Source organism: Pygoscelis adeliae, unplaced genomic scaffold (assembly GCF_000699105.1).
Source record: "Pygoscelis adeliae isolate BGI_AS28 unplaced genomic scaffold, ASM69910v1 Scaffold171, whole genome shotgun sequence".
Lineage (NCBI taxonomy): Eukaryota > Metazoa > Chordata > Aves > Sphenisciformes > Spheniscidae > Pygoscelis > Pygoscelis adeliae.
The window spans coordinates 2,351,161-2,377,272 of NW_008824186.1; the positions used below are offsets into that span (position 1 = coordinate 2,351,161).

At 35.3% G+C, this 26,112-nt stretch overlaps 1 protein-coding gene across 1 annotated transcript in view; it reads left to right on the forward strand.

Moving 5' to 3' along the window:
* Positions 1-26,112, forward strand: part of CCDC73 (coiled-coil domain containing 73) — a 59,704-nt gene that overhangs the window by 2,902 nt on the left and 30,690 nt on the right. Inside the window, exons 2-7 of the mRNA XM_009334503.1 lie at positions 9,002-9,073; positions 12,499-12,570; positions 13,348-13,383; positions 15,170-15,244; positions 17,342-17,380; positions 24,292-24,427. Coding sequence (XP_009332778.1) covers positions 9,002-9,073; positions 12,499-12,570; positions 13,348-13,383; positions 15,170-15,244; positions 17,342-17,380; positions 24,292-24,427 — 430 coding nt within the window. The remainder of the gene's footprint in view (positions 1-9,001; positions 9,074-12,498; positions 12,571-13,347; positions 13,384-15,169; positions 15,245-17,341; positions 17,381-24,291; positions 24,428-26,112) is intronic.

The following is a 26,112-nucleotide window of genomic DNA, read 5'->3' on the forward strand; positions in this document are numbered from 1 at the left end:
TCTTTCCCCCCGCCTCCCAGGGATTACTTCACACTCCAATAGTTTGAATGTCCTATTCTTTTGCCAGTTTAGCTTTCCCACTCATCAAGCCCTGATCAGCGCAGTGATTCTTTTGGGGTGGATATCCCTTTCACTTTGTTCCAAAGTCTGTCAGCCTTGTTCTGCAATCAGCTGAGTTAATTTTGTTGAGTAATATGAGACAATCCTTTTCTTAAGGGATAAAAGTAATCAATTTTGACAGTATAAAGTTGCAGCATAGTAGGTCAAATTGGAAGTCTTTAATGCTTCCTGAAGTACAATGCATATAGGACAACTGACATTAGGTTTAAAGATAATGTTTACAAGGACAAGATACTTTCTTTCTTGTACTAGATACAGAAAAGCATCCTTTGCCAGAAAAGCTTGTAAACATAAGAAATCAAGGAAATTCTTCCTTACTTCCATAGAAATGTATTCTAATACCCTGAGGATATGGGTCTTTTTGGTAGCGGTTGAAGCAGTGGAGGTGTTGATTAGCTGAACACAAGAAAGATGAATTTTAGAGATGATTTTTAAAGTTTTACTAACATTTTTCTTTGGTGCAAAGGACAAGTTTCAGTGACCTGATTCCATACCTGAAAACAAGCACCTGTTGAGGCTCTTTCTGGTGTTGACTGGGACATCACAAAGTCTGGCTAATACTGTGGATTCTGTGATTTGTGCCTTGAGTTTATTAGATCTGATGCTTCACTGTTCAGTAAAAATTACAAAGAATAAATTTTGCTCTTTTCTCTTTGGGCAGTTATGATATAGGTATAACTTGGTAGTGCTTGTTGTTTTAACTAAAATACTTTTCTTAAGTCTTTTCCAGCTCCCAAATTTTCTCACATTTCTCACAAGGTAATTTTTCTTTACCATAAAAGAAAACTATGTTGTATTAAAGAACATTAGAGTTGCAAAGGGCATTAAGTTTAACCATAAAAACATTTTATTTGTTAAAATATTTTAATGTAGGATTCTTTAAATATTTCCTTTTAAAATCCTGAAACCCACCCCCCCCCCCTGAATTTTGTAAGTTGAAGCCATATTGACTTGTTGTTGGTAGTTACCATCCTACTATTTACTGTCAAGCGCTAAATAGAACATCGCCCTTACCTGAGCCAAGGGAGTACGTTGACATAGCAGGTGGTATTAGAATCAGCCACTGGAAGTGGGGTTGAGATGTCTGATTTGCCAGGGAATTTCATATCTGTGCTCACAGCACGGGAATGCAGGGGCTCAAGACTTCTTGAATCGGTTCCATGTTGTGGACAGGAACGTTCTTTAAAGGCTAGTTGGTCCTATCATTTTGCTGCTATTGACTCTAGTCTCCTTCCCTGCCCCTAAAGCTCTTTCTCCTTCTTTTTCTTTTCCCTGTTTTTCCTAGTTTCTGTCCCTTTCTGTCTTCTGTTCTGCCTTCTGTTTTGATATAAACTAGACCTCCCTTTTGTGCTTACCCACTTTCATGCTGATGGCCAGTGAGCGGTCATTGAGAATGAAAATACAAGGATATTTACTTGCTTACTTGCAAAAAGAGACAAATCCTGAATCATGTCTGTTGTCATGACACAGACATTATGGCTCTCACAACACCTCACCTTGAGGCTTTTTCTGGTTTCCGTTCTCAGAAGGTGTAGCTCACCCTAGTTCTGCAGAGCTGTATGCGCTCTTTCTTTCAGATAGATTTGAGCAAGTTTATCTCAATTCCTCTTACTCTACCTTTGCTATGGCTTTGGCTATTCTAATCCAAGTTCTACAGCACAGTGGCCTATTTCTAGGTTTTCGTAGTGGGAGGACATGAAGGAACTTTGCTCACCCTTAACTACTCTCTCCCATTCTGCTTTCTGTACTTCTGCTTTCTGCCACTATGAAGGGGTTTGCACTGCACATTGTAGCTCAGGATACCTGAGCTAGTCTCTTCCAAAATGGAAGAGATGTACATAATTGTGCAGAGCTAACTCGCCTATTTAGCAGTGCTTCAACAGATAAGATGGGCAAGTGGAGTTCAGTATTGAGATGAAAATTGAAAGTGGCAGTATAAGATTAGTATTTAGAAATGTCACTTGGGCCCAAAAGGGAAATTGTTTTTTGAGGTATTAAGTGAAGAAAGCTGATGAAACCATAAACTTACTTATCAGATGGAGCAAAGCAGGACTAAACTTGAGTTATTAGTGGTATTACCATATTGGTGGACATGCCAGTTAAGATCATAATGGTCATATTGGTTGTGCTATATCTAGACCTGAAAAAAAAACCAGAAACTTTACAATACACCCAAAGCTAAACCTTGTTGGAGGTGTGTTCTGCAGGAGAACCACCACCTTCAAAGGTGTGGAATAGCAGAAAAGTTAAAAAGGGCACCAGAGGCACCTGCTGTAGCTATATAGGCAGCTCTGTGGAAACAATCTGCAGTGACAAAAATGTGTGATTGCATGAAACTGTTGCAGAAATGAAGATTTTGATTTTTTTAATGAAAGAGCTTGGTTTTAAGTTATCTTCAGGCTGTTGCATAGGGTAAGTATAGCATCATGAAAGAAAAAAATGTTTTAATACTGTATTTTGAAGTTTCTATTCATGAGAAGGATGATTACTATTGGAAAGTAAGGCAGAAACATTTTCTAGAAATAAAGAGGATGCTAGGGAAATGAAAGATTTCGGTGATGTTTATTGCAAGGAACAATTCTAACTGCTAACAATAAGAATGGTAAAGAGCTTGATTTGATTTTCTTAAAGGATAGAGTAAAAAGAGGAAAGGGGAAGGGGGAGAAACAATGATAAAATAACACAGAATAGAAATGTGGTTGGCATTTTTTGTTCGTTACCTAGAAGTTGGCAAACAGTACACCACTAACGCAGGCTGCAGAGAAACAGAACAAAAAATCCTAACAGTCTTACAACTGGATTTTCTGCCTAAGTGTAAGTTAGGGTACTTTTTACAAAATGACAGAAACAAGGAAAGCTGAGTATTAAAAAAAGAAGAAAAAAAGTATGTGGATGTAAAGGAATAAGCACTACTGAAGTTTATGGATCTCATGACTGACATACATAACTGTTATTCAAGTCAGTAAGCAGTGTGTTAGCTTAACTTCTGTGTTAGCAAATAATGTGGCTTTTGATTAGGAACATTACTTGAAGTTGGAGAGAAGAGCGTTGTAAGTATCAGTGCAAGCATTTAAAAGAATATATTTAGATAGATGAGACTTATTTAAATATAGAGCAATTGCAGCTCTATTGCAGTGGAATCAAGGACAGAGCAATGAAAGATTTCCAAAGTAAAAGAGGTGGTTGGTATACATTTCTGTTTCTCTGCTTCTGAAAAAGGGAAGTTTTTGAGAATAAATACCAAATATATGGTTGCTAAAGGTTTTGGTTAACGGTCCTAACTATTAAGATCCAAAAATGTTGTATCAGAAACTGAAGTTAAATAAAGCTGTTATAAATATTTTTCTCTCCCTTTAACATTTGTCCTTATGTTTTGTCCCACTGTTAAGGGAACAAGGGGAACAAAACTTAAGAAGGATCCCAAATTATTCTATGATTCTATATCCATGCGGTCTACTAAAAGTTGTACTGGACTGTTTAGTTCATGAAGGGTATTCTAATTATAGTATGAAACAATCACAAACTGTAGTTTCTGTGAGTACTATTTGATTGACCTGCATGAGAAATTGGATGTGCCATTTTGTAGGAGGTAGATTATGAGTTTGAAAAAGATAATAAAAGTACCTAGCAGCAGTTTTGGCTGCTTGGACGTGAGCCAGCTATACTCTGTTCCTAAATCTGTTCAGGGTCAAGAATCGAGGGGGCTTGACCAATCCACAGCCCATCTTGTAAAACTACAGCCTGAAGCAAACACTTCAAAGAAGGCTTGACACTTTCTAAAGGTTATAACGAGTAAATAAACCATCAAATTACTCCTCTTTTATTGTTATGGTAGTATTTTTTTTACAAAAACACTTAAATCCATGTAGTCCTAAGGCATCTAATAAAAAATGAACACTTTTAAGGTTTTGTGATACCTCATCAAAGTTATATACACTATTATTCTCCTAAGTATAACAAAAATGTTTTTGTCTTATTAAACAGCTGGTGGAACTTCTACAAAAAGTGCTTCACACAAGTTTTAAAAGCTTTCAATTCAAAATGGGTAAACTATAAATGTCCTTTGAAAGAAGTAAAAATGATGAATAAGGCTTATAATTGTTAGCGATTTCACATGAGAACATTTTTATCATGTAACTGTCATTCTCAGTTTAAGTATTTATGATGTTTATTTTTTTCCAACAGTAGTTACATATACACATTTTTGATAGCTTCCAGATTTTCCTTTATAATTTGGGAATAAGTTGGAGGAGTGGTGTTCACTTAGAACTTTGGTTCTTACCCTCTTTATTCAAAGCAAAAGGCTCACTTAAAATGGAATTTAATGCAGTTTTCAAACTTGTATTATTATTTCGTTAAATGTAAAGTGTCCGGTATGGATGTGAGAGTTAACAATTATAAATGTCTTAAATTTTAACATGCTGTATCTTAGAACAATTGTAGAATTTTAAACCAAGTATCTGCACAAAAATGTATTTCTGTATTTTCTTTTCAGCGTCCTTGTTAGGATTTAAAATACTTACAAATTTTAAAATTGAAATGGTGTATATGCTTGATTACAAATAGTCTGCCAGTTCCATTGTTTATAAAATCTTTTTGTTGTTTTGTACTAAAATTACTTCTTTTTTATATATACCAAAGGCTTGGTTTCATTTAGGTAACTGTTGCATTTCAGTAAGCCCGGTCTATTTGAATTGAAATTTTTTGTCAAGAATTTGTAATCATAGAATCAATAAGGTTGGAAAAGACCTTTAAGATCATCGAGTCCAACCATCAACCCAACACCACCATGCCCACTAAACCATGTCCTTAAGCGCCTCATCTACCCTTTTTTTAAATCCCTCCGGGGATGGTGACTCAACCACTTCCCTGGGCAGCCTGTTCCAATGTTTAACCACTCTTTCAGTAAAGAAATTTTTCCTCACGTCCAATCTAACCCTCCCCTGGCGCAACTTGAGGCCATTTCCTCTCGTCCTTTCGCCAGTTACTTGGGAGAAGAGACCGACACCCACCTCGCTACAACCTCCTTTCAGGTAGTTGTAGAGAGCAATGAGGTCTCCCCTCAGCCTCCTTTTCTCCAGGCTAAACACCCCCAGCTCCCTCAGCCGCTCCTCATAAGACTTGTTCTCCAGACCCTTCACCAGCTTCGTTGCCCTTCTTTGGACGCACTCCAACACCTCAACGTCCTTGTAGTGAGGGGCCCAAAACTGAACACAGTATTCGAGGTGCGGCCGCACCAGTGCCGAGTACAGGGGCACGATCACTTCCCTGCTCCTGCTGGCCACACTATTTCTGATACAGGCCAGGATGCCATTGGCCTTCTTGGCCGCCTGGGCACACTGCCGGCTCATGTTCAGCCGGCTGTCGACCAACACCCCCAGGTCCTTTTCCGCCAGGCAGCTTTCCAGCCACTCTTCCCCAAATGGTAATGGTAGTATCTGCTACATTGCTCCCCTTTAAAATATTACGTTCTTTTCCCTTTATTTTGTGGTAAGTTTAATATGGATAGATACTTGTTGATCTCCAACTACCATTGAAATTAGTGATATATTTGCCATAAATTTTAGTGAGGTCAGAATCACAGTGCATATGTTAAGCTTTCTTTATCTCCGTTACCACTTTACCTTCATAGCTGTATTTCTTTTCTGATGCTAGTTGCGGTTTGAAGTTTGTTTTGTAAATGCTCTAAACTTGAGCTTTCATCTTATGACAAATACACCAAACTAGATGAGTTTACAAAGAAAAGGAGAGACAGTTATATGCATAGAAGCTAAAGAAATGCAGTAATCAGTGTGATTAGTTTGTATGTTTCCAAAATATATACTTGAAAAATTAGCCAGCATGTTATGACTCAATTGTGCAGGCACTTCAGGTATTCTGGAGGCAGTTTTACTGTTCATTATGTTGATCTTAGTCCATGCTACATCTCTTGCAGCAACATGTTACTGTTGCTTCTGTTGCACTGGTACATATTCTTGGGTTTCCCAAGGCTAGATCTGATCCATGGGTAACTGTCCACTCCTTCTCCCTGTTTAGTTGTGCACTGGATCAAAATTCTGTTTTTGTCTCTGGAATACCCTTACATATGCTAGTGCCTGCACAGGGCAGTAATATGTTAGGGAAGAATACTGCTGCAGTGCATTTTGATTAGTTTAGGAATAATTTACATGGCATGTTTAAGGGTCAGATTTTATAATCCTTACTTCTTACAATTTCGAACAAGCCTTTTGCTAATAATATATCATTTTAATAGCATTTGTTGCTTAATGACATAAATTGCTTAAGGTTACACTTCTATAAGAAGCTGTAAGTCAACCTCATTTGTTTTTATCACTCCAGGGAACTTAGGGGAATGTATTTTCTTTCAGTACTTATAGATTAGTATCAGAAAATAAATTCATTGCAACTCTGAAGTACTATTTCTTAAGGCAGAACTGGGAAACATTGATAATCTCTTAAATTATCTTTTTTTTTACCACTGTACAGCATATGAAATCTTTCGGTCTCTTCTCCATCTGTATTCTACTGGTACATATCAGAGAAGAAAAAGCTAAAGAACTTTTCTATAGTTCTCTGTGAGCCACATTTTAATTTTAAAAGTATGTTCAATATTTTATATGTAAAATTCACGTGAGTGAGGCATATTTTTAGATCCGACAAGTAACTCTTGAAATGCTTAGTAGTAGCCTCCTGTGGATAGAAGTGTGTGTTATTTCTGTCCACACATGTGCCTGTAAACTGCCTGTTAATCAAGGAAGTCAGTTTTGACCCTAAAACCTATAAAAGATGTCAATGTCAAAAACCTATTTTAAATCACCTTGGGACATATTTTGCCATTTTATTTCTATTGATAGTACAGTGGGACTATGGATCAAATGTTATGCTAAGTGAGAAAGTGAGAGAGGGTTGCAAAATCTTCTTTAAAACAGTTTTGCACAAATTGTTGAAGCATTGTAAATATCCGTGTATTAAAAACTTGGAGCCCTCATTTGTACTGAGTTTAGGAAAGAATTACATTTCTTAAAGATGCAGCATACTTTATTCTTTGTAGCCAAAACATTTGTATTATCTGCTTCACTGTGGAAGGAGGAAGAACCGGTTTGCTCTTTCACTGTTTCAGAAAACTTATTATTTCATCCAGAGGTGATTTCCTCCCCCCCTACACCCCCCCCCCCCCCCCCCCACAACAAACGTTTTTCTTTTAATAGTTGTTCATGGTATTGCAATTCAATAGAATTTTACTTAAAACCCGATATCAGGAGAATAATCTTTTTAGGGCCTGCTTTTAATTTTTTACTAGAGAGATCCATAAATGGCTTTTTTTCTGAGCTGTCACTGTTTCCCTGAGGATTATAGCCACTTCTTTTGCAGTAGTCTGGGCTGTTGAGGTGTGAGTCATTTCAAGAGTGCTTATTTTTTTCATCAGTTTAGAATGCAGGTTTTAAACTGGAGTGCGGAAGTTGAGCTCAAAATAAGCCTAAAGCTGCACATAATATATCAAAATACAGTAACTCAGAGAACACAGTTCAAGTATTGGGAATACTCTTTTACCCTCACACAGTCAGTCTGGCCCTTGTTGGAGTGTGTCCAACACAACCAATAAATGCAACTAGTGCACCAATTCATCAGAGAGAAGTCAATCTTACCTTAATGTGGTCACTTTTTCAAGGTGATCATCAGTGTGCAGAGAAAAGGTAGGAAATTAGCCTTTTGAAGCTCAGAACAACACATTAGTGTAGCTTTCTAGGTCTTTAAAGGATATTCATTATTTTGACTGTATGCAATAACAGGACAGCAGTGAATTGCTTATCATATACATCAAAAGCCTAAATACTGTTCTTGCAAGAAGTCATGACTGTTTGAGGGGAACCTGTTGTTCTTCCTTTGAGTATTGTATTTGTAAAGGAAAGCCAGTGCTCATAAAAATTTAACTCAAAAGGGAAGCTGATTCCAGTTAGGAAAATTTTACTTTACCAGAATATTTCAGGAAAATTCCCATAAATTTTGGCAACTGTGATTATCAGCAAATAAGTCTCATTTATTATCACAGTAATAGTTTGATTCTTGACAAAGTGCTTCAGCAAGAACAGGAGATGTAGTGCACGTTCCTGTTAGTAGTCCATGTTCTGGATTGTGAAGGAAACTTTAGACTTCTCAGATTTTCAGGTAGCTCATCTTATCAAACAGAAGTCATGGATAATCAACACATATTTTTAACTTCTTACTTTCATCTGGTAGGTCAGGAGGCTTCTTGGCACAGAAGGCTATGATAAATATTTCACTTTTTCTATAATAACAGAAGTAATTGCTGACACAAACTTTCAGTTGTCCTGGGAGATGTCAAAAAGAATAAAGATTCAAATGCTTTGAGTTGAATAATTAAGATGTCCCAAAGATTCTAACTCATTAACCATGATTATCTGTATCATTGATTAACAATTGATTCTTGAAGCACTAATTGCAGCTTGCCGAATTTCGCTTCATCTCAGTATTTTGCATTGGTTCATCAGAATATTCAATCATTTTTCAACTGTGAAGTAAAGTCTGGTTTATTCCTTTTGAGTCTGGTTTTGTTGTAGCATGAAGAGGGAACTGTTCCTCTCCTAATTAAGAGAGCTATAATCCTAGCTCCTAATCTTCTGCTATGCATTTCAATCTAAGTTACTTATTCTGCAACTTTTCTGACCAAAACAGCTGAACTCATCTGCTATTTTACCACACTCAGAAAGCTTTTGTTTCCTTTTTTGCTGTGCAGTGTGTAGGCACATACTGTTCTGTGTACTGGACTGTAAGGGAAGAAGAGCATGAATACACAATGTATGTTGGTGTTTGATTTGCAGGCACTGTCTTATGTAAATTTGTTTGTTTGTTTTTTAACTAGGAAACAGAGATTAATTATGAAGATCAAATAAGTAAAATCGTTGTAGAGAAACAGGAACTCGAATGGCAAAAGGTAACTTTCCTACATGGTTTTAGTATTTTAACTGCTGGAATTTAATTTTAATATAATATTAATATGGACTGTGATTTGGTACAATTCCCCTTTTTAAGGCTATTGCCATTTCTAATAGTAGAATCTGGTAGCCAATAGTTTATTGTCTAGCCATGAACTTCTGTAGTTTTTGTATTGATTTGGATTGCGCCCAACCTAGAAATCTGGTTAACAAAAGAGTACCGTCATAATATTTGGCATGACTGGAAATCTTCAGTCAAAAGTGATGAAAATATTGAAGCAATAAGACATTTAGCTTAACACAAGGCACGTTGACCCATTAGTGTGGGGAAAACTACGCAGCAGCTTCTCTGTATTATGCTTGTCTTCGGCAAGTGCAAGTACCAGTGCAGTTGTACAAACAACTTCACTTGCAATGTTTTGGAGGTGACTGTTTTGCCAAAAAATTATTTTAAACTTACATGTTAGACATACTCAGAGTGGTTTGTCAGCTTTTAAATGCTCAGTATGAAGTTTTCAGTAAAATAAGTCTAACATTCTGCTTCGGGTTAGGGCTCCTGAGGTTATGCTTTCATAGGAAATCCATTCCCTTCTCTAATACAATCAAACCTATGACCCCTGTCACTAGGTCACAAGATAAAAGGCTTCACTCTGTATATTTTACGATCACAGAAAAAACAATAATTTCAGCTCTATCCTTGATCTTGGGATATTTAACATCTCAGTAGTAAAGGAAGACTATTTCATCTTGGAGTTCATCCTAACCATCTTAAATTAATAATCCTAACTATGTGCTTTTTTTCTGAAGGATATATATGTGCACACAGAAACAGGAAGCATTTTATATTTGTAAAAGCAACAGTGCTTTCAATTTGTAACCCTTCTTTGCTTTTCTTAACCTAGCATTGCAGTTCTTAATAATCTGGGTTCAAAAGGGATGATTTCCATTCATTCTGAGACCTTAACAGCAACTTAATTTACAGTTAATAAAAAGATGGGACTTGTAGGCAGTTAGGTGAACTCCCTTTTTTTCTGCACTTTGCATTTAACATTGGCACATGACAAACCTAATGTAAACAATGAGTTGTAGATTTTAGGAACTTCATGTGAACACGTATGTAGAGCTCTGGAACTTCAAAGGAACAAGCTAATAGGAGTTTCCAATTCTGGAGATTTCAGGAAGATAAAAATGCTAAGTATGACATTTAAATTGAATTTGTGATCTGATGGTTTCTGAATGCAAAATCATATTGACCTCAATAGTAGTTCAGTAAGTAGACAGCTTCTTCTGGCTTATCAAAGGTTCTGTTATATTTTTTTCCTTCAGAGATATCCCTTTCAGTCAACATTTCTGTAATTCAGTATGTATTTTATTTTACCTTAAATTTAGCAAACTAGTTTAAAATGAAGACATGACTTGAGCTAAGTTTCTGGTTTAATTTTACAATTTTAAAGCAAATCTTTGTCTACGTTTTATGAATACTGTTGCTGCTCCTGAAAAAAAAAAAAATGCTAGAGTAGGGAAAACAGAATAACTGGAGAAAATATTCCTTTAAATATAGTGAGTATACTCATTATGCTTACTATAACATCACAATATCAAAGGTGATTTTGCTTATATCTTTAAAAAGTAACTTTGTTCTTCACTCTCCCTGCACCACACATACATGGCATGTATGGAAAATTTATTCCAAAACTTAATTTCTGAGACAGTTATATATAATCATTTTATTTAATAATCTTGGCTGTGAGGCCTGCTAGGAAATGAATATTTGTAGAAACTTCCCAGTCTCTTTTTTTATAGTAAAATACATCACTTGAATATACAGTACAAGGAAGACTGTGGTATATTATGAAGAGCTCAGTAATGCTTATTTCCAGTTATCAGTTACATCAATGACAAAATTGTATAAAGGATGACTGTTCTGTGAAACCAAACTTTTATCTACATAAATTATTATATAATATTGGCTTGAATTCCTATAATCTAAAGAAGCGTCATCTTAATTTGACAGTACTGTGGATATAAAATTTTATTCCTGTGGTAAGTAGGAATACTCCACTGAGAATAGTTGATTTGCTGTCACTGCAGTACCATTTCTGGCTCTCTAGCATACTTAGATGCCCTTTACCCACTAGGGAACCTGTGTCTTTGAACACAGTTCTAAGTGACAACTTGAGGAAAACATTCCTCAAGACTTCTGTTTTCACATTTTTGAATATTTGTTCATGTAGTATTGTTTGTTAGATGCAAATCAAAACTTTCTTTACCTATCTTACAATGGATTAATGAGTATGTACATGAATATAAAACACCTTACCTCCACAGATTCTTGTCTTGTATCAAAGTGCAGCAGCTCTCACTTGTGGAACTTGAAAGCAACACCAATTTGCTGGAGAAAGTAGCAATTTTGGAACGGGCTTTATGTCGGAAAAACTCTCAATTGCTCAATTAGGCAGGAGAAGCAATTAGACTTCTCGTGTGAAACAAATGATCAATTTATTTTTTCCCAGTCATTCTTTTTAAGTCTCAGTTTATTTTTGTGCAGTCATTACTTAATCATTTCCTACTTCACACTAATATTTCTTAGCTAAACACTCATCTGTATTTTGAGATAGCTGTTCAAGGACAGAGCCTCTTGACTACCTCCTACCTAATTTTTTTTAGTGTCTAGAACTTAATGTTTGTAAGATCTTTTTTTTTTTTTATCTTTCGTATTCACCTTGATTGTGAGGGTTTTTTCCCTATCTTGTATGGGAACATGATGCTTAAAGATGTTAAAGATTTCCAACTTGCAGACTGTAGTGTTAGTCTATGAGGTTATGATATGAAATAATAAAAATAAAAATAATAGTACATCTTTAACTCATTTTCTTGTTTTTATGGATGAGAGTAAAGCCAGGCAGTAGGATGATAAAAATCTTACACTGTCACCTTACGCTTAGTCTTTTCTGCCCTCCTTCAGCTCTTTCATGGAGTTTGTTAAATGACTAAAATTAAACTAAAAACAGAATAACAGGTTGTTATTTTTTAATGGGATTATATTTTTTAATGGAGATTAAAATCAAAATTCTATTATAACTACCTGGAACTGTGTCAAGACGCTGTCTTAAGATGGCAATGGGTGTTGGATTGGTTCTGCACATTGATAGGATGGGTAAGAGTTGCTTATAGAAGTCCTAGCAACAACAAATCTGAATTCCAGAGGTGAGAATTGTCACCTGTTATGAATTAAAGAGAGGCTGCTACCAAAAAGATGATTACCAGTTAACAGTGTCTCTTTTTAGTCTTCAGGTTTTGTTTTTAAGCAATCATGTCTTTCTAAAAATATTTAACAAGGAATCAGGTCTTTCTTGAAATGCTATATGTATGGTTTGCTGTAAGATAATATTTAAAATACACTATTGTTATTCTGCATGGGCAGGAAACTCTGCAGCATGAGACGGACACATTGCACCAACAAAACAAAGAAGCTATGGCAGCTTTTAAAAAACAGGTAGCAAAATAAGGTCTCCTAGCTTTGACAATGAGATTTTAAAATATGATGGCATAACAGCAAGTTATCAGTTGGTATTAAAATATTTTTCTGTTGCATATAAAATGTTAGAATATACAGCTCAAAGAAATCAGGTCTTTTTCTTTCTTCCAAACACAGTATAATGCCTGTATTTTGACAGTTCTTCCCAGTAAGCCAGTCTTCCTGGGATTTTTCATTTTTATTTTTCCAAAAATTCCTAGAGAAGATAATGCTTCTTTTAATCTTCTTTTTATTGGGGGGGGTGGGGGGTCCCCCCTCTCTCTAAGGTGGCATGTCCTCTGCAAGGTTAGATTCATAAACCAGGGTAAAATATCCGCCACATAATTTATTCTGTTCAATGTTTGAAAGCATGCTTCAGTCTTTCAAATCAGGATTGTGTGTTTTTCTCCATAATATATCATCAACAAATATGAGTGCTGAAAGAACTTGCAGAGTACAGTCATAGGAACTGAAACTGTTGCACATGGTGATGAAGAATTTATCACTAATGCTGCATCACAATCATATCGCACAAAAAAGAAACTGATAAGCAATTAGGTTTTTCTTTCTTGAAAAAACAATTTGTGATTCACAAGCTTGCTGCTTGTGACTCTATAGTTAAACAAAAAAAACCCAGGAAGTACACTATGCAGGGTAATATAACTATACTGTCTTGTCAAGTTGCATGAATAAAATTAATGCCATGTGCTGTATTGATTTGTTATTTCTTTTTTTTTTATGCCACTGACAATCAAGTTACAGGCAAGGATGTTTGCCATGGAAGAAGAAAAGGTGCTCTGTTACAATTACTTGTTACTTGTCATCCAGTGAATCACATAAGCAAATGTTACTGCTATATAACTTAACGAACATGTTCTAAGTATAAACTCAATATATTACAATTAAATTATTTTTCTTGCTATGGCCTTTGCAAAAGAAATTTCTTTATAACCTTTGTTACCTTTGGTTTTTTGTTTATAGCCTGTAGAAGTTTTTAATTACTTGTGAAATGTTACTTTAAGATCTGCTTATGCTAAAAATCAGTTAGGCAATAAGTGTTCTTTGATAGTTCTATATTGAAGCTATACAAAATTTACTTTATTTTGGGGGTTTGGGACAAATTGTCATAACCCTTTTTCACGTACTAGTGAAAAATAACAATTCTAACTGGTTTAGTAAAACCAGATTTTAATAGGGCTTTTATTGATTTACCTGAGCTGGTTTCCTAAGGAGCTTGAACTAAACTGAAGACAGATACACTTAAGCCTGAATTTCTGGGTTTTTTCTTAACTACGTGACTTTTTATACCAAGCTGAGTGCCTGCTTCCTCTTCTGAATAAAGGATTTGCATTTGGTATACTAGGACCCTGTTTCAAACAGTGAAGCTAATGAATGTCTGCATATGGACTCTATTGTTTCACGCAAACTTCCCAATGATTAAAAGTGGATGAGTATGCTGTATGTTTCATAAGAACTTGCACAGAAATTTGCAAACAGGTGAAATCTGTTTGAAAGTATATCAAAGTAAACTATATTGTTTGCTGCATGTATATTATCTGGTTATTTTCTTGCTTGTATTTGGAGTTTTTTCTTGTTAAGCCATCCTCTTTGTCCACACGTATCCACGTAGTAGTCCTTGATTAGTATTTTCAATGACAGCTACTGTTTCAGAATTAAACTGTGTGCTGATTTTTTTTAATTTTTTTTTTCTCTAGATACTTCCATTGACTTGAATAGTACTTTCAGTACTTTATACCAAAGTGACTGAAAGAACAAATTAAGCTGCAATGTTTCAGGACAGAGTTTGAATACAAAGACCAATTTTTGCTCCAATTTATATTACATGCACTTTTACTCATCAAGGTGGTTTCAGGAGATTGCACAGCCAGCACTATGTTAAAAATGAATGGAACAGGCAGGGGTGGTTGGATGGATGTATTTGTTTTCCCTGGCGTGTTCTCTGATATCTAGATTCTGCTCTCCATTGTATTGATTGCTGCCCACGATTCTTACCTAATTTAATTCCACTGAAGTTCTTTGACTTTATTCACATGCATATATATGTGTGTGTGTGTATACACATATATATACACACACCCCTATATATATAAATATAAAATGTGCTTGCATGTATTTAGTAATTCTAGTGACAGCAGATTACAGTTCAGTCTTTGTGCATTGGAAAAGCTGAGGAAGTTGTTTCTGTGAAGACCCTGCTACAGTGGATAAGAAAATGGATTTACCTGATACTTTCTTTGTTATTTAGTATCTTTGTTCTAAACTAAAGTAACTTATTAATTCTGCCTTTGTCAGGCTTGTCTCTCCCAGAACAGAAAATTTTTAAACTTACTGACTAGTCTTAAGTGGTGAAAATATACTATCATATTTTCACTTTTCTTTTTATAGCAGTATATATGAACATATTAAAATTATATAGCTGAATTTTCACCTGTTTTCACCAATGAATTACTCTGGTATAGCAGAGTAGTGCTTTATTTTCATAACATTCTTGTTGATAAATTCTTGTTGTAAATGCATTTATTCTGCCCAAATCCTGAAGTACAGCTTTTGTTGAAAGGGAAAATATCAACTTGCTGTAGAAACAAAAGAAAAAGAAATTGATGGACTGAAAGAAGCATTAAAAGCATTACAGGTAAACTATTATTTTTGTTAAATAAGTTTCCTTGGTATGCAAGTGTTTTGGGTTTAGGTTTTTTCACTGGTAAGAAAATATTTGTTTTTAAGAGGGTCTTTAAGGCCGCCTCATTTAATCTTTCTAGTACACGTACACCTCACTTTCTAACGCTGAGTTTCTGTTCTCGTCTTCAGTGTCAAGACTACTTTGTTAGCCTTCCAGCTACAGTGCTTTTCCTCCAGAAAAACTGCATACTCAATAAAAGTCCAAATAGCGTGTGAAATGTGCTTTCTTTTCATTTCCATAGTCTTCCTCTTTCTTTATATTCTTGTCGTCTTACTTCTCACCTGTCTGGAAACTCTGGTTTTGGACTCCTAACAGAAACAAGTATTGATACTGGGCCTCCAACTCAGTGCTACCTGTGTTTTGTATTATTTTCTTTTGTTTCACTAGGAGGTTTCTGTATTTACCACTTAATCCATGGCTTTCCAGTGCCTGTTTGTCAGTAAAAGTAAAATTGTCGGATAAACGCACAATTACTGTGGTGCCACTTGGTGTTATTTTTGTATTGTATTTTATATTGTTACATGGTGTTGGAGCACTTGTGGCTATGATTCACAGTTACTTGAAATAAAGGAAGACATAGGGACATAGCTAGTATTTAGTTTTCTTTTAAAGACCAAGGCAGATATGTTGAAAATGGATTAAAAGAGTAGAACTCTGAATGTTTTTCTTCAACACAGAAGAGAATTAGCATTGTAATGCATTGCCAGATTTCAGATATTGCCGGGAACGTATTACTTTTCTAGCCAAACTGAGTGGGATAATAATTAATTCTGTTGAAAACAAAATGGTTATAATGGATTATTACCCACGATTTTGCAACATGTTTGGTTCTTATTAACATTCTCTTATAATGGGATGCATTTACTTGGTATCAGACTGTTTAATCATTTAGTTAACACTGAAGGTATTTTAGGAGCAGAAGAAATTTATTCCCATGGCTGGCTGCCTGAGCAATAGCTGTAAAGGATTTTGTTGCCTTGTTCAAACCTTGGCATAGCACAGATGATGTAGAATATCCTTCCATGGTCTGCTGAACATAATATGTGGACACTAAGAGTAATGGAAGATTCCACTGGCCTTTCTTTTGTGAGATAAAACAAATTTCAAAAAAAAAGCTTAATATTAAATGTTTAATGTTCACAGATCAAACATTTGTGTAACAGTATAGTTCAGATCTAGGAAATTCTGCTGTGACTTGAGGAAGCAGGAGGTCACAATGAACGTGTGGACCCAGAAAAATTGTGTGGAAATCAGCCTAAATTAAGAGTGAGGAATTTCTAATTTGGTTCTGTAGTTCTCTCTATCCAGAGAGTCAGAATTCTATCTTAAAATGATTGTTCTCTAGGCTTAGTTTTTTTTCTAGAAATAATATTTTCTGTATAAGATTTACACACACTGGGTTCTTTGACATTTCTTTTTTTTTTTTTTCCTAGACATTGTCAATGTTTCTTTAAATGTTCTAAGGGATATAGAGACTAAAGCTCTTGCGATCTTAAGTATTATGCAAGTCAAAATTCTCTGATGTCAATGGTGTATGAAAAAGTGTTAATGACTTCAATGTCAGTTTTATATTATTAAAGCATGCAAGATTGGTACAATATGTCTTTCTATGCCACAATTCAGAGTATCTACCTAGAATTTTTTTTCCAAGAGGGAACACACATTCCTCTAGGACTTGAGGGAATACTTTCATTTCTATCTGTTTTCTTCTCTGTTTATTTCTAAGGGTCTAGTTTACAGACTGTAGTCCGTTTACACATGATTTTTATGATACATGTCAGAAAACACAAAGATTTATGCATTTTCAAAATTCTTCTAGTAACAAATCAGTGTAAAGCATTTTTACATAATTTAAATATTGAAGTGAAATCATGTAAAGTGATCTAATAATAAAAGAAATAGTGTCATCATTAATTCAAAACCAGTATTACTGTATTGGATTGGCAATAAATGCAATTAAGTCTTAGGTATGAGAATACTTAAATATGCAGGTTGTCGTTGGAAAAAAGGTAACTACAATTTAATTCATAGCGCTCTTTCTTTTTACAGATTTCAAAATACACTTTACAAAAGAAACTGAATGAAATGGTAAGAAATTAATAAAAGTAAAAAAAATAAGGAACAGCTTTTATAAAAAGAGAATGCCTGCTTAGAGTATAATGGAAATACTAACCAACTCTAATACTTAAATGATGTGTGATCATTATCATGAATAACCAAAAGAGCTGATATCAGCTTTGAATCTGAAAAACTTTCAAATACAATGTTTTTAGCTTTTTATAGTTTGATAGCTGCTGTTTATCACATGGAATTTTTTCTCCCTGAATTAAAGTATAATTTGTACATTTGTTCTCTTTATAGATTAGAGTGAAGATTTTTTTTTTTACAGACCGTGATCTGAATAATGTAATTACATTACCCTTATAGGATCTAGCATATTCCTCTCAAAGAAGTAATAGAGAATTCCAAGCAGTTTTTAGGGTTGGTTGTTTGTTTGTTTGTTTTAAGAAGAACTGATAATATTTTTCCTCTCACTCTTTTTCTCTCCTCTTCTCAGAATTACTTCTTAACATCAGTTCCCCTGAACAGTTTAGATTTCATCCAGTCCAGCTGGATGACTCCCTTTGACACAGAGAATAAATTTATATAGAGTGACAGCATAGTCGCTCTGAACCCTGTTGTCTGTTTTAGGAAGTGAAAGAGTGAGCTGCAGAAACATTGCTAAGCTTGATTGAATAAATGCTGTGAAAATTCTGCTGCTGCTCAACTGGAAAGAATAAAGATAATATTGTCTGACCATTACAAACTGTGATTTTAATTAAGAAGCTCAAAAAACTAGGGTCCAGTTTAGCTTTAAGTACCATGACATTTGTACTGAAAGTCATCTTCAACGCTACAGCGGTTTTACACAAAATATGGTGAAATTGAATAATGTGCCCTCTGACCTGGGAGATAAGGCTACAAGTTAAAGATCAAAGGAAACATAAAATGGGTTTTGTCTTACTTCACTTTTAAATTGTATTTATTCTAAAAATACATCTAACCTAAAAATGTGTTTAAAATATACAAAATTATTGAACTTACATTTAGGTCATTTCACATACTATGTTTCTTTCATAACTTGCAAGCTCAGTCTTCCATATGAATGAGAATATTTAAATCACAACAGCTTTTCTATAAGCTGGAAATACATCTGTGCTACTTAAACAAATATCTTCCTTTCTTATGTTTATAAACTTTTCCAATATTTGATTATTTGAATATTTTGAAAACATTTGGGTACTGTGACTTTGATACAGAGTATGATTATTAAATGCTATTGAGTGGGGGACAAGATATTAGAAATCCTCTTTTGCACGCAGCACTAAACATAACATGTATGGCTTGGCCATATTTATAGAAGATGCTCTGATATAAAATGATGAAAACAAAAAACCACAAGGTAAACAGAAGCGAATTCTTTCCTACAATCTTATGCAGTAGCGGGCTAATACATACAGTTTTAGACTGGGTCAAATTCTACCAACTTTAATCCTTGAGTTGTTGCACTGAAATAAATGGTACGTTCTAGGGATCAAAGTAGCAGTAGACCATGTAGACTCTCTTAGTCAGTTATCACAAATGGCAAAATGTTTAAAAGTAAAATGGATGGAATTCCAAACCATTCATTTATTTGAGACCCATTTCTATTTCAATTTTAAGTTTGTCAAAGACAGATTAGATCATGCCCTGGCTAGTGTTTTGAAAGTAAGCAGATGTGCTGTTTAGTTTATATCTGGCACCTTAGAAACCCTGCCAGTCAGTAAAGTAGCTTTTGTATGTGCTGGAGATTGAGCATGCGTCATTGATGTAGCATTTTATTCTGTTTTTTTTTTCTTTAATTCTGTTCTTTTAGTCTAGCATATGCAATGTTAATATATTGCATATACACCAAATTTTAGCATGCTATCCAGTTAAGTTTATGTGAAAATTGTAGTGATGATATAATTCTTATGGTATCTGCTAGAATTTTGAAATAGTGGAAGTTTTTGTTTCATATTGAAAGACTGTATAGAGACAAAGAAATAAAGGATTTATTTTTCTTCCATCTTTCCTTTTTTTCCACAATAAGTGTTGATTATGTGTGCGGTGTAGTCACTTTGCACCTCACTGCATATGGATAGTAGCACTCATGCAATCAGGAGGCTACAGGATGATTACTACAAAGCTCGTTGTCTGATAGAATAAGCTTGAGTGTGGGTTCTGTATTGTATTCTTTTTCTTGCTGCTGAAATAGAGAAATAACTAGAGGAAAATGGCCTTGGTCAGATCTTGGTTTCCTCCTTCATTAATTTCCTGGCAGGTGATACAATGTAGAATGCTAGAACACTCTTGAGTGTAGAATAAAAGCTGATGTAGAATAGAAAACAAAACCCCAAAACCCTAAAGTAAATTTTTCATCTGTTCATGTGTTCCCTTGTTAACTTGCATTGGCTGATCATGGACATGTCTGAGAGACTGAGCATTTAGAATTATTTGTCTTCTGCAGTACGTAAATCTATGATATATACCATGGTGCTAAAATATAAAAAAAGAAGAATGAGATTAAGGCTAGTGTTGGCTGGTTTAGAGACCAAATCTTGTGTGCAGTTCAGAAGAGCAAATCTGGAGTGCAAGATCTCTGTGTAGTCAGTGGGGAGACATCACTGTCTACAAGGTAGTGATTCAGTGCATCAGTATTAATGAGTAAAGTAGATGGGGTGACTACCTTTGTGAATGACTGGTAATTAGTCTAGTTTCACTTGCTGACTGTGTTTATATTAGTAAACTAAATGTTTGTGAGACCGTTTAGTGAAGCTGCAGTCAAGTGATATGAAATGGTCTAGGTTCATTAAACTCTACTGCTCTTCAAACGAGGGAAGCTGCATCCAAATCACCCACGTTGTTCCCAGCAGACAGTCTCCTGAACTGTGCCCAGGAACTGCTTAGGATTCAGAGGAAAATCTTGTGCTACTTGGAGTGCTACTTGGCATAGGCCAAAATGTGTCAGGGATATTTTAACTACAGTACAGGCATTTCCTGAGAGCTTCCTTGCCACCATTTAGTTTTCTAATACAGATGTAGTTACCAAATGAATAAAAAATGAATTCCTGTAAAATGTTAAATAAATGTAATTTTTAAAGTTGGTTTGTTCTTAATAATCTAAAATAGGAATGTTTTATTTCCTTTCCACATTTTTTAGGAATTTGTCTGTAATTATACTGCGTTGTTTAAAAATTCAGTGAGAAGCAGTGATACAGTATAAATTAAAAAGAATTATTTTTAAGTAGAAAAATGATGGGAACTAAAGGAACTATTGTGGAAAAAAATTCCTATTTTGAAGATTTACAATTGGTAACCCTTTGCATAACTTTCACGTGATCTTGCCTTAGATCTCTATGCCATTACATCTCCTTTGTTTCTCTGACACTTTCACCTCCCAATTACCACCTTCTGCTTCACTGAGTAACTCTGACTAGTGACTCAATTTCCAGAATATCTTTGAGATATGAGCAATTCCCTCTTTGTCTTCCTCCAGTCACCTACCTGACCCTGAGCTATTTCTCTGGTCTAGTTCCACCAAGAAATCATTGTGCCTCAACAAACCATATGGCCACAATCAGTTCCACTCCCCATCTCAGCTTATCTTTATTACTGGTGGAGGGCAGGGCAATAATTCCTGTTCTTGCAGTATCAGACGTTAGGAAGGAGAACCAAGATTCTGTGGGTCTTACTCCAACTCCAGGGTCATACCCTCCCTATCCTGCAGTGTCTCCTGGTGTTTCTTGATTGTCTTCTATGGAAGAATGTTTTAAGACCTTTTCACTGTGAGCAGAAGAATGGCATACTCAGGGAAGGATGTTAGAAGGCAAACCAGACTGCTTTTATTTTACTGTGCACTAAGCCTGGAGATCAGCTTGCCATCAAAAATCATATTTAGGCAAGGGGTAAGCTCTTACTGAAACTTTTGAGGCTATAGCAGGCCAATTCCTTTTCTCATTGGAAAGAGCCCTGGGAAACAACAAAGCATATTTCTACTCTTCTAGTGAGGAGGAGGGACTAACGCTGTCTTGCTCTGACTTAAGGAAGAAATTGGAAGAACATTAAGAAAAATCCTTATAAAAGATCTTGCCACAAGCTATTCCAGTCTCAAATTAGCAATGCCTCCCTGTTCATCTCTCTCGTAGAATAAATACACCTGAATGACTATCAGGAAAAACAAGTATAATTTTTCCTTTTTATTTTTTTGTTATAAAATCCACATTCTAGGACTAGTTAAGCACAGTTCTTCAACAGTTTACTTATGACTAGGAAAAAGAGAAACTATAGGAACATTCACAACCTACATTCCTTGCAGTGATTCTGTGGTGTTTCTTTACCAGTGCTTCCATTATGGCTTTCCATTTGCTGTAGTGTGTTTAATTTCATACCTTATAAAACATGAGAAATTTGTATTGTATATCCTGTTTTGCTAGCCTTATGTTGGTCATTTCTTTTGATTACTATCAGTTTTTATTATCCTCTGATGCTTGGACATGTATTGCATTTGTTACTGTATGGAAATGGAGCCTTACGGAAGCCAAACAGACTGGGCCAGATTCATCCTTGTGTAACTTGAATTTACACACAGGAATTAATTTGGCCCAATTAATTTTAGTTGCTGTTGCTCTACTGTGGATTAGAAATAGATTAGATATCTAAATAAATGGATATCTTTTCTGAGGAACTAATTTAACCTGCTCTCTTCAGAGAAAATTACTTTAAAAATTGACCAAATAGTACCTACAAAGCTATTCACAAAAATACGGTGTAAAAAGGAACACAAAAAACTTAGTGAAAGAAAGGATAACAAATAATTTTTAAAAGATCAGTGGCATGCATCACTGAATATAGTTTCCTGTGAATATGTATTTTCATTCACCCCCTCACAAAACAAGAGAGAGATATTGGTAAAATTCATGAAACTTAAATACATTTTACTTAATTACCATGTGGGATTCATTGTGATAAGATATTACTTAGGCCAAGACGTTAATAGAAGTAAAAATAGTGTTAGATGCTTACCAAAGTAGTTAGGAAAAAAACCCTACAGACACATAATCTTAAAGTAGAATTGAATTCATTGTATTTCAAGATATTACAACTGCTAATTGATACTGAGGAATTAATTATTCATTGTAAGATTACTTACATTTTTCTGGGAAGCATGGGGTATTAATCTGCGTTAGTTTCACTAATCTAAATCAAAGTCGCCAGTACTCTTTACAAGTAGTTGATGCACTTCTGGTTTTTAGCAAGTACGTTGAAATTCTTTTATTCAGGTGTGTCAAATACACAAATTCTCTCCTAAGTGTTCTTGCACTATGTCATTTTTAACAATCCCAGAACTGGAATGGATGAGGCTGTCTGGCATCTCTGGAGATGGCTTAGTCTAACCCTGCCCTGCTCAAAGCAGGGTCAGTTAGAGCCGGTTGCACAGGGCCATGACCAGTCGGGGTTTGAATATCTCCACAGATGGAGACTCCGTAGCCTGTCTGTGCAACCTGTTCCAATGTTTGACCACCCATACAGTAAGTTTTTTCCCCTCAAGTTTAAGTGAAATTTCCTGTATTTCACTTTGTGTCAGTGGGCACCACTAAGAGGAGTCTGGCTGCGTCGTCTTTATTTCCTCCCCTCCACCCAGTATTTATACACATTGATAAGATGCCCCCGAGTCACCTCTTCTCCAGGCTGAACAGTCCCAGCTCCCTCAGCCTCTCCTCACATGTCAGGTGCTCAAATCCCTTGATTGTCATAGTGGCCCTATACTTTTGTCCTGGTTTTGGCTGGGATAGTTAATTTTCTTCCTAGTCCTTAGTCAACCTGGTGTCCCCTGAAAGTATATGTGGTGCTCAGTTGCTGACTGAGGTTAAACCACGACAACTTTGAACAACGCTGTATTGAAAAAAAAAAAAAACCCAGTATTTTTGTTTGAGTGTGCATTGCAGTCTAGCTTAAAAAGCTTTCCTTGTTGATTTAAAACCATGTTATGCTGGAAAGTGTTTAAGACCATAAAAGGAAGACAGTACTTTTAACTAGTGGCTTTACAAAGAAGACTGAACACTGTTTGCATAATAGATTGCTTTTGTTATGTAACAGGAGAGAATAAATGTCTATAGGCCTTATTTTCATGATGCATACGCTAGCACTGTTGCCAAAGTTTAAGGAGCTCCTACTCTTACCTGTCTCCAGCCACTTACTCGTTTCTGCCCTGTGCTCCTCTATGGAGATGCTGGGACAACTGGTTATGGGGGCTGTGATTTAAGCTGTCTAGAATTTTTAAACAGGCCCTGTATTTTGTTGCATTGCTGCGACCTGAGAGTGTGGTATACTTGGTTTAATACTACAGTAGGGACAAATAAGCAGCTGGGGCAATGAGGTACAAACATATAGCTGCTGAAGCCACTGTATTGTTTTGAAACTGCAGCCGAAGACATGGGCAGGTGCTGAATAGCTGATGTGGGGCGGGTACCGCATTAATCTGCATGAACATCCTACATCAAAGGAATGAGAGAATGCAATACTGTACTGAGTGGTAGTGCAGGGGGACAAGTATAAAGCACAGGCAGCATTAGCATGTTAGGCTATGTTCACAATACAGTGGCAGATTAAATAACATGTTTAAGACATAACAAAGGAAAACTTGAAATCAGGATTTGAAAACATTTAATACAGTTCTGCAGATGTTTACATGAAAGTTCTAAATATAAGGGACAGCATATGAAAATGTTAAAGTGCTTTGTTGATAATCTAACACACAGGTGAAGGTCTTTGGTATGAGGTGCTATCTGGAAATGGGAACTGATCATTAGATATGATATAAACTGACATTCTGGGAATGATTTTGCATTTATGCTATTATGATAAAAAGCATTTGGAAAGTTGATTTATACATACTAGTTACTATCATTAAGTAGGTGCTTCATTTATGTTTCTAACAGGATCAAAAATTACAGAGGCACTTAACAGCGAAAGAGGAGCATCATAAGAAACTGAATGAAGTTGAGAAGTGTTATGCTACTATTGCATGTCAGTTTGGAATCATAAAAGGTGTTCATGGAAAACTAGAGCACAGTGGTATGTATGTCTTAAATGTCCTCCAGCATTTGTTTTTGATGTTTTGACAGCACTGAGTTTGGAGACACCTGACAATTCAGAAAAATAGCAGCTACCATGTGTCAAGCATCAAATATACCAACTGACAATTACTGTATCTCGGTAGCTTCCCCGGTGTTTCTTTCTGTGACAGTGCCAGGTTAAGCAGCACAGGCCCCGTATCTCTTCTGTTCTGCTGATACACTACTACGGTTGTGTGTGTGACCACAGGGTAAATTATATTGACAAACTGATTTATGATCAAAACAATCCAGCAGCAGTCCCGCCCCTTCCAGGAAAAAAAAAAAAATTACACTTAATTTGGATCAGCTTCCTGTTGCCATTCAGCACAATCAACATAAAAAGTTGTACCAGCTCAAATGAAGGGGTGAAAGTAAAGGAATTATCAAATAGGGGGAAATGAATGCTCTTTAAAGTAGGTTTAATGTTGGGAAATGGACAGAAAACATTAATGAAATAACAAAAATTCTTCCGTTGTACAGGAATATAAAATCTTAAAACCAGTTCAGTAAATAAATAGGGTGGTATGAACAATTTTATGCAGTTATCATTGTTACGTAGATTCTGACTATGTGGCTATTCAAGCTTTATAAATCTGTACCTTATCCTTGTTCATGTGTTGAAACATAACAATGATTATTCATATCCTTTTATAAAAATATATAATTTTATCTATAAAATAATAAAGCTGATATCAAGTAATTAAAATACCTCATTTAAATGAAGTTTGTACTTATTAATTTGAGAGAGAAATCCTTGTTTCTCATAACAAAGTGATAAATTTCTGTGCAAACATCACAGTGTATGTGTAGAATTTGGACTTGTGTATTATTTTGCGTGCCTGCAGTTTTCATTCATGTGAACACATACACAGGACGTAAATAAAAATAAGTATTATTTTTTTAAGGAAAGGGAGAAGTAGTTCTATAACTCAAAACAAAGAAACAAACAAAACCCCCAAGCAAACAAAAAACAACCCCCAAAACACCAAAAAACTTTTCAAATACCGAAGCTTGTAAGGTTATTTTTTTCTGCCTGAAACCAACTAATTTTTCAGAACTAATTTGAATAAATTGGTAACATGTTCTATGTGTATTTGTGATATTTCAGTTCCTCAAGTTACTTTTTGTATTCAAACTTTTAAAATAGGTTAATATTTAATATTAAAAACAAATTAAGAGAAAACATTGCTGTGTTTTCCCTTTATTTACGTTGGACAGGGCTTTTCTATTATGTCAGACACAGAAAAGTCTTTTTGCAATTTCATGGGAAAATAACATTTACTCTCAGTGTTTATACTATTTGAACCATATATAAATGCTTTTTGCCGTGTTTCTACTTATATTTATCAGTAATTGCAAAATGAACCTGTAGAAAAGATTAAATATGTTACTAACTGCTTCTGTTCAAGAAGACAATCTGTTCACCAGTTTAACTCCAGTGTGTCTTTTAGTGCAGAGAGAATTCAATTTGCATTGCAGTATGTAAGACGTGCGATGGGCATGTAGGTAACTTGTAAATTCTGAGCAAGAAACTGCAGTTAGTGGAAAAGTCAGGCAGAAAGTTTACAAGCCATTTTTTATGTAAATTGTTTAAATTTATAAACTGTTGTTCTTTATCTGCTGTATTACAGTAGTATGTAGGGA